This window comes from Punica granatum, chromosome 8, assembly GCF_007655135.1.
Source record: "Punica granatum isolate Tunisia-2019 chromosome 8, ASM765513v2, whole genome shotgun sequence".
In the NCBI taxonomy this organism is placed as follows: Eukaryota; Viridiplantae; Streptophyta; class Magnoliopsida; order Myrtales; family Lythraceae; genus Punica; species Punica granatum.
Window position 1 is genome coordinate 9,801,398 of NC_045134.1, and position 8,787 is coordinate 9,810,184.

Consider the following 8,787-nt stretch of genomic DNA (forward strand, 5'->3'; position numbering starts at 1 on the left):
GTCCTTCACTGACATCGGTGAAGACGGAAAAATACAGTTCCATGGGAACTTGATTCATCCTGGCTTTCACCACTTGGGACCCGTGGTCCTGAATGCAGAGAACAGTCCTTGCTGCGTAGCCTTACACTGTCAGCGATATCTCGACTGAACCACCATTTTACAAGCTCATAGTACAGTCCATAAGGGCGTCCCATGTTCGACTCTATTGCCAGATGAATAATGTTTCGGATTTTTTAAATTTACGGAGAAATAATTGCTACAAAAGATGAGGGGCAGATAGGAAAAAAATCCCGAGGCCGAAGCTTTTCTTCTTCCAGAACAGCGTAACTTCCAAGGAGTTGATCATCAACTGCCATATCCTTCTATACAAAATTCAAGACTTGCACCGAATCAACCTCGCGCTTTTACATTCTAGCAAATCTACATCCACCTGAAAGGTGGGATAAATTAATTAACTCTAACTATGAGCGAATACAAATTAACAACTCATCTAAAACCTGACTATGGAATATCGACAAGTCCCCGAAACTATAACTTCTCACTATCCACTAACCCAAGCTCAGTTTTGTGTGAGCTCCAACCTCGACTTCTTGAGCGTTATGCAGCAAGAAACCAGCCCCTGAAAATGGCTTCGGGCATCTCTCTGGGTCCCTCCTAGGCGTTCCCACCATCGGAGCTACTGCATGCTTGATTAGGGAGGAGACCGTTCCGGAAATCTCCGTCCAAGCTCATCTGCTGCACTTCCTGAGGGGAAAGGATTTTGATGCAGCGGACGCAGTTCACAAACTCCCTCAGAACATAATGTTAAAACACGTTAAGCAAACTGAACTGTGAAAGAGAGTCCTCAAGCCAGAGTGTTTTAACGTTCTAGAGAAACTGTTAGTAGTTGAAAATATATTTGATGGATTATTGATGATTTCTAGCGAAAATGAAATATGAATCACTGAGGATGATAAAACTTACTCCCAAGGGTCATCTCCAACTAGCAACACGTCATTCTCGTGATCAACGTACACGAGTTTCCACCCGATCCTCTGTCCTTCCTCCAGTTGTCCCTCTATACCAAACCGTCGAGCTAGGTCCTGTTTGAGCTCATCGTAGCCCGAATACCGTGTGATATCAATCGATCTCCCCACGGCTCCTCGCTTATAAACCTTCACAAGTCATCAAGAAAGTTAGCACAGATAAGTGATAAGTATTTTAGCATAAGCATACCCCAACAATTTGCCAGTTATGCTTTATTCTTTATATCAGATATTCCAGTGAAGGTGCAGCGAATATCTTCCATAGTCAGATTATCTCTGCTCCTATATAGATATGCAGTAGTGCAATAAATATTACTAGCAATTCAACCATACATGCATATGCCATGCAGTAAGTCTATGAGCATGAATGAAATGCAGAGGAAAATTAGCTGAGTGAAGAAGTCATGCCTTAGTGTACGTCCTCATTCGCTGATATTGTGGTGGCGGTGCCCAGGTGCCCCTGCTCAAGAATGTGCTATCGTTTATGGTGGGGTCTATTGAATTGAATGCCACATCATGAACCCCAAATGACTGGGAAACCATTGAGGAAGATAGCTGCTGGGGATCTTTTGAGTTGTCATACTCGGGAAGAATGCCAGCAGAAGGGAGGTCATTCGTGAAATCCTTTCCTAACCCCCCCATTCCTTTCCCTAACAATGGGTCCGAACTCATAGGAATCCCAAGGTGCCCATCAATGTTAGAATTGAATGGGACACTGACGCTACCCCTCATATCGCCTTGAACTTCTCCATCATGATTCGTGTCTCGGAACATCATCCCCTGCTGCTGGTAAGAGGGCGGAGTATTGTTATTCTGCTGTAAGTGCACGTCATTCTGAGAGAGACAGACCGAGGTTGTCGAAGATGATGTATCCAAGTAATCAGTTTGGGTCGTTCCTCCATTTAGGTAAGCCTGAGGATTGAAGAACCCGTTATTCTGGGTCTTGGAGATGTTCAGCGAGGGCTTGACCTCACATTTGGGCTGTGAATCCTTGATCATTGACCCTAGGGTATTTGGACTGAGGAATGAGGGATTCGACTGGGCCATGTCCTCACCCATCGACCCACTTCGGTGGACCCTACTATTGTTCATGATCGGTTGGACAAAAGAGGAGGGACCATTCCCTGCAGAGGGCGAGGTGGAACATGACGGGGCATCATCAGTTATTACAGAGGGTCCCGGACCTGCTCCCAACATACTGCCCCCAGGCACCAAATTATGATTCATGGTCGAAGTGGGCGGAAGTCCAGTGTTCATTTGAACTTCGGGCAGCAGGGAAGCTTGCTCTTGCGGAAGTTTAGGCTGCTGAGGCGGGTTAGCGAACCGCACATTAACAGTCATTTGACTGCTAGAGTTATTCTTGGTCATCTGCTGCTGGGGCATCAAGTTAGATTGAGACAGCAAGTTTGAGGTTGCTGTTTGAGGCAGTTGTTCTAGCATCTGTCCCGGGCCCACTGTTTTACTGAAGCTATGGGAGACCTCTAAAAGCTGTCTTTGATCTGGTAATTGGTTTAGCTGTGTCGTCTGTTGCTGCATTGCTGATTGTTGGGCCAAAATTGACTGCTGCTGCTGCTGAAGCTTCTGCAGCATCTGAATCTGAATCTGGTTGTCCGCCATTTGTTGCAACTGCGGGTTCAGTTGATCCGGCAACTGCAGAGGAGTCAAATTCTGTTGTTGACTCTGACTCATCATACTCGACTGTTGTGGCTGCTGTTGCAAGTTTTGAGGAGGATTCCTAAACTGTTGATTTTGAATTGAAGGCGGCTGCTGAAGAATAGTAGAACTAGGTTGGACCAAATTCTGAGGCTGAAGAAGCTGGGGAGCCTGATTGATCAAATTTTGCCTTGTTTGTTGTGTAATCTGCAATATTTCTCCCATTTGTTGCTGAGGTTGCACGACAGAACTTAGCGAGCTCAATGTCGATGGGATCTTTCCAAGCTGATCAAGCTGCTGCTGCTGCTGCTGCTGCTGTGGTGCTTGTTGGGGCAGTCTTGTGGCATTGAACTGTAAGTTGTTAGGTGAAGCAATCTGTGGAGCCGAAAACCCCAATTGTCGGGAAAGATCTGTTCCAGCAAGGTTTTGAAGAACAGACCCTGGTAAGGAGTTCAGGTAACCTGGTTGCATCGAGTTCGCGAGGGAGGAATTCTGTTGCATGTTCATCCACTGCATCTGCATCAGACTTAGGCCAGGGAGAGATTGTGGGTCCTTTATGCCCATATCATCCCCAAGCCAAGGCATTGTCCTCTTGAACAGGCTGTCTAAATCTGAGAATTCATCATCTGAAAAAGTGATAGGAGACTTTAAATTGTCAGTGAAAAATCAAAGTTTAAGAACCGGTAACAATTATCACAATCTTCAGTTCTCTCCTCAAAGAACATATATACGGTATACCTCTCTGGCTAGAAAATTTCCATATTGCTCTTACCAGGCATCCCAGGTTGTCTCGGTCGTTTTGATCTAAAGAATGGAGTGGGACAGATGAAAAATGGAGCAGTCACAGGCTCAATTTCCCAGACAGAGACCCGAGTTCGTTTTTCCCCTGTAGTCGACTCATCCCACCCAACCTATTCGTTGATACATAATCAGTTAAAGGGGACTTGACATGAATAAGATAAGAACACTGATATATTAGTAACTGATCTGAAAACAGTACCTGAAGATTACGCCACTGGGAATTCTTCCATCTCACTGAATCAAGATCACTGATTCCTGTGATGGTGCCCATATACCTGCAGAAACAGAGATGACCTTTCAATTATAATGATCTTCGATAATAACCATGATGGCCTGATGTAACGGGGAAAATCCACCAAAAAGGAAAATTTGGAGAAAAGTTTAGCAGTTGAAAGAATTTCAAGAAGAGATGATGTAGTTTCTTATATTGGTCTGCCAGAGAAACAAATTTTACCTCCGTGTGCCCGAATCTTCAGTTTCAAACATCATCCTAAATCGCATCCCCAGCGATATTTGATTACCATAAACTGCCTTGTAGTACTTGGCTAAAGGAATAACGAACTCCGATGGGCTTGCCCTGCACGAATTATCCAAGAAACAATTAGTGAAAGCACGGTATACTAAATGTGAAAGCTAAGCTGAATCCTGCATGTTACAGGGCATAATAATTCTCAAACATGGAAACGGAAAATATTGACCTTGGGTTATAGAACACAGTGAATGGGCTGTTGTTGGCAGCAGCATGGGCTGCAGCTGCTAAGATACCAATATGCATGCTATCACTAGACAAAACCGATGAGGATAAATTGGTGGGTTGCCTGTTAGCCCTTCTAATGCCCAAGAGAAGCTGCTGCTTCTCATCCCTGCACGGTAAAAGTATATCAATGACAAAAGTTTGAGCAAAAGGATAATTCTTGCTAGGAAAATAAAAGAAAAGTTCACTTTTTCCTCAATTCAACAACGCAATCTTTACTTTTTTATCTTCTTTTTTTCCAAATTCTCTCTCATACGTTTTATTATCTATTATTACAATTAATTTTTTAATACTAAATTCTCTCAACTATTAAACACTTATCCTCAATTTCAACATTTTTTCCTCAATTCAACAACACAATCATTACCATTTTTTATCTTCTTTTTCAAATTCTCTCACATACTTTTTCTAATTACTTTTATTTTCATCTCCTCAAATCAAACTAAATTAAATTAAATCAAACTTAACTTCGTTATCAAATGCTATGCAAGTATTTGCATAGAGAGCAGCACAGTAGAAGGCTTCAGAATAATTTCACGGGAAATCACAGATTGGCGAACGTGTGCAAGCTAACGGCTTTTACCTAATGAATAGGACAGAATCGCCTGCAAATAGTCTTTTCCCACTTACAAATAGGCTCCATCCAGTGGTAAGTAAGTGTCGTTTGGGTTGCCCTGCGAAATTGAATAAGTGAAGGACGATTTACACAACCACCTTTAAATAGATTGGGAAAATTGGGTAATTTTCCATCTTCCATTATCTTATGAAATACGAAAGATTTTGGATAACAAAATGCCTTTTCTGGATGAAAGAAGGAACTTGTCATTTCTTTTCTGAGTTTTTTTTTTTAAAAAAAAGAGTAAAAAAACTGAAATGCAATTTTCCCTTAGAAAAGCAGGATACTCAATACAAATTACACTAGAAGTTGCAATTGAGCTGAAATGGCACCAAGCGATCATACCACGATAAATGTGGCGAAATGTCCACACATTGTCATGCAAGTCTCTGGCCATGAGCTCTTGAGCAGGCGGTTGCATAGAGAAGTCCTGAATATGGTTACATAATTAGGCTCGAGTGACTTTTTCCTTTTTTATTTTTTATTTTTTTTATAAATTTCGTCCCATTCAATCAGTAGACTTCTTACAAGAGTTGGAAAGATCTTCTCAGCTGCACGACGGGGCACAGAGAAACCTCCATGAGTACTTGTATCACTTGCTGTCAGCGTTTTACAGAAAAATTCAGGCTGCGGCTTGCCAGTCTTGAGGGCAAGATCCGATCTCAAAAGCGCCTCCTTGTCAAACTGCATAAGCATTTACTGCAACATTCAGTTCCATTTGCACCACCAGGTTTACCTCAGATTATGAAGACAGTTATCGAGAATCAGACTATTAAAGATTCTTACTGAAGAAACAGGCCGAAGAATCATCTTAGCAAATACTTCATCGGTGTCTGGGTCTGCCTAGAACATGGAAAAACAAAACCAACGCAATTAGTCCAAAATCACATAAACTGAAAAACTACAAGTTTGCCAGCCGAAGCACGAGTTTACATGCAGGGTAACGCTGTGGAGACTACAGAGGAGCTTCGAGGGGAGGTTCGGGTAGTTCGGGATTTGAGCATCCACGACCTTCTTCATAGATGCCGCAACCTGAATCAAGAGAACCCATCCTTCAACTGTCAAGTACTATCCGCCCAATGGTACGAATAGATAGCCCAAAAAAAACCCCGAAACACATCGAGTTTCATCATTGATAAGTTCTGATACCCACAGGAGCAAATAGTATTGTCGAATGACGAGACTTTCCGATTACTACAAAACCATCTTAAACACAAGAACAACAGATTCGTATGATGCAATTACAACCATAAATCAAAGGAAAAGGGCAGGAAAGAGGGGGGGAGGGTGGAGGACCTGCTCGCTGTGACCTTGAGGGAAGTAGACGACTTGAGTGCCGGCCGGCGGGAGGTTGACCAGAGGCCCGGCGCAGGCCTGCCATAGCTCCGGGTTTATCACGCTCTTCTTCTCCGCCCCAACACCTGCGCCACGTGTCACGCAACCATTCGTCAGATAGTTAGCCTCGGGTCAGAAAGGCGTTTCTTTTCCGGGAAAGCAACAGTAAAAACGACCGCCGCAGAAAAATAAAGAGATTCCATTTCCGACGAACAGAGACAGAGCGAAAGTGAGACCTTCGCAGGGATTAGGAGCGGCAGTTGCGGCCGGGGCAGCTCCGGCACCGGTGGGCGGGGTCTTCATGGCTTGTCTCCGGCGGACTTCCCGGGGGGGACTGATCTTGGGCAGCTGGGACCTGACCAGCTAGCTCTTCATTCTCCGATCAACATCCGGCGCCCCGACAATATCTCCGGCGAGAGTAGGCAGGAAGTGAGATACTGGAAAGTCTTCTGTAATACTTCCCCAGCTGGTGAAAAAGTATCTTTCCTCGTTATTTCCACAAATGAACAATTCCGAACGAAGGGCCAGGAGGGCTCGTCGTCCGCCCTCAGATCACCCTCCAAGATCAAACAAGAGGAAGGACCCAAAAGAAATTCCGGGAAAGGGACAGCTGAGAGGAAAAGGGGCAGGGCAAGAAAAGGAAAAAAGGAAAAATCAAAATATAAAATCGGAAGAGAATTCGCCGGAGGCGAAGTCAACAGGTGGGGGAAGGTATCGAGACTTTCCGGCGGGGAGCTCCGTCGAGAGTGGTCTGGTGGGGTTGAGTCGACAAAAGTCGCCGGAAAAGGAGCCGACAAGGGGCAGGAAACTGGTGAAGGTTCGGGGTTGAATGTAGAATGTTTTTGAGGTTCTTGTCAAGAGACCAAATGCTGAAGCTTTGCCCCCTACCTTCCCCTTCACTTCCCAGACATTTTCTCTCTCTCCCCTCCCTCTGCTTCTCCTTCTCCTTCCTCTTCCTCTTTCTTTCTTCTTCACCCCCTCCTCTTTCCCAATGCTTGTCCCCCTCTTTCTCTCTCTAGAATTGTAATAAACTAAACAGATATCTATGTATATACATATACCTATATGTATATGACTGCAGAAAATTCACAATAATTAGAATTTAAAATAATAAAAATTAAAGGAGTTATAAAAGAAAATTGCCTTTCTCTTTCTATCTCTATCTGTTCCCTTTATGTCTTCCCTCCTCACTCTCTCTCTCTCTCTATCCATCCATTCTTGAAAATGGCACTCCTAGCTGGGCTAAGGCTTTTCCTTTGCTTAAGCTATCCCCTCTTTCTCTCTCTTCCCTATTTTCTTTTTCTTTTTTTTCTTTTTTTCTTTTTGTATTTTTACTTGGGTTGACCTGTGGAGTAATTGGCCTTCTTAAATCTTAACCAGGGTTAATTACTGTGTATAATTTTTTTCATGACCACGTGTTTATTTGCATACGCTCAAAACTTTAACCAAAATACAAAGTGCACCCTCCCTTTAATCATAATCAAAATTCACTTCCTAAGCTTGAGGGTTTATCTATCGTAACAACCAAAATTACAAAACATATGTCGATGTGGATAATCTCGATCACGATCCTCTACAACTTCGGCATCAGTGATATGGATGATGATGTTCTCAATAATAGATATCGTGTGCCGACTAAATGTAATTTTGATTACTGTATGGTAAAAGTGAATACATGTCATATATCTTGTCATATACCTTGTTCTACCCTCTAATATCGAGCTTAGCCCAATAAAAGAAGACTGAGTTGGAACTGACTGTCATATTGCGGATTTTGATTTTTTTACTATTATTTTACTTGTTATCGTTTAAGAAGTAAAAATATGTAAATCATTACATATCATGATTGGGTGATATCCACGCAATTTATAATTTTTACAAGTAAGTAATTTTTTTTCCATTTATTAAAACACAATCACCTACCACCTCCACTAGTACCCCACGATGTAGAAAATATGGCACATCTCTAAATCATGCGTAATCTTGACCACCAATTTTCTGTCGCAATACATGATCATCATCATATAGTTATCTCATATTAACATGGTGAGAAAGAACCAATATGATTTTTTAATGAAGAGTAATTATGGTAATTATTCGACTGATTAGCATTAACTCCTTAGTTTTATACAATTTGATTGATATTTCCTCATGTTACGTGATGAGATAAGATCACTAAAAAATTATATATATTCAAAAAAAACTATATAATATATATATATATATGTATAGCTGAGCCTCCCCAGTTTAGCTCTTCCATTTCCTTAATTATTCCAAATTAGATCCCTTGTGCAAGAATGTAGAGTAGGCCCATCTTTTCCAACGACTATGTAAATATATCTTCGAGTTGGTTTCATGACCCAATGTGTGGAATCGATCAAACTAGATAATATAAAAATAAAGTATAAGTCGAATTGGATTTCAATATTGGACTATTAATATATCGTAATTATGAAATTAATCATCATCAAATGATAGAAACATCTAAATATAAATGATAATATGGTGTATGATAATATGGCGTATATTTATATGTGTGTATATGTACTCAATATATCACAACGACTAACATTTTTTAAAATCTAAACCATCCTTTAAAATTT

At 41.8% G+C, this 8,787-nt stretch overlaps 1 protein-coding gene across 2 annotated transcripts; it reads right to left on the reverse strand.

Moving 5' to 3' along the window:
- Window positions 1-277: 277 nt before the first annotated feature.
- Window positions 278-7,354, reverse strand: LOC116187658 (auxin response factor 19-like). Of its 2 annotated transcripts, none has more exons than XM_031516523.1 (14): window positions 6,421-7,351; window positions 6,146-6,270; window positions 5,783-5,881; window positions 5,636-5,692; window positions 5,378-5,533; window positions 5,195-5,279; window positions 4,817-4,907; window positions 4,178-4,342; window positions 3,934-4,056; window positions 3,679-3,754; window positions 3,451-3,589; window positions 1,434-3,304; window positions 964-1,154; window positions 278-790 (listed from the first exon to the last, which is right to left on the reverse strand). In XM_031516523.1, the coding sequence occupies exons 1-14, from the start codon at window positions 6,485-6,487 to the stop codon at window positions 655-657; spliced, it is 3,381 nt and encodes a 1,126-aa protein (XP_031372383.1). In that variant the 5' UTR covers window positions 6,488-7,351; the 3' UTR covers window positions 278-654. The 2 variants fall into 2 exon arrangements, with proteins under 2 accessions (XP_031372383.1, XP_031372384.1); XM_031516524.1 differs by having other exon boundaries at window positions 583-744; window positions 6,421-7,354.
- Window positions 7,355-8,787: the final 1,433 nt, after the last annotated feature.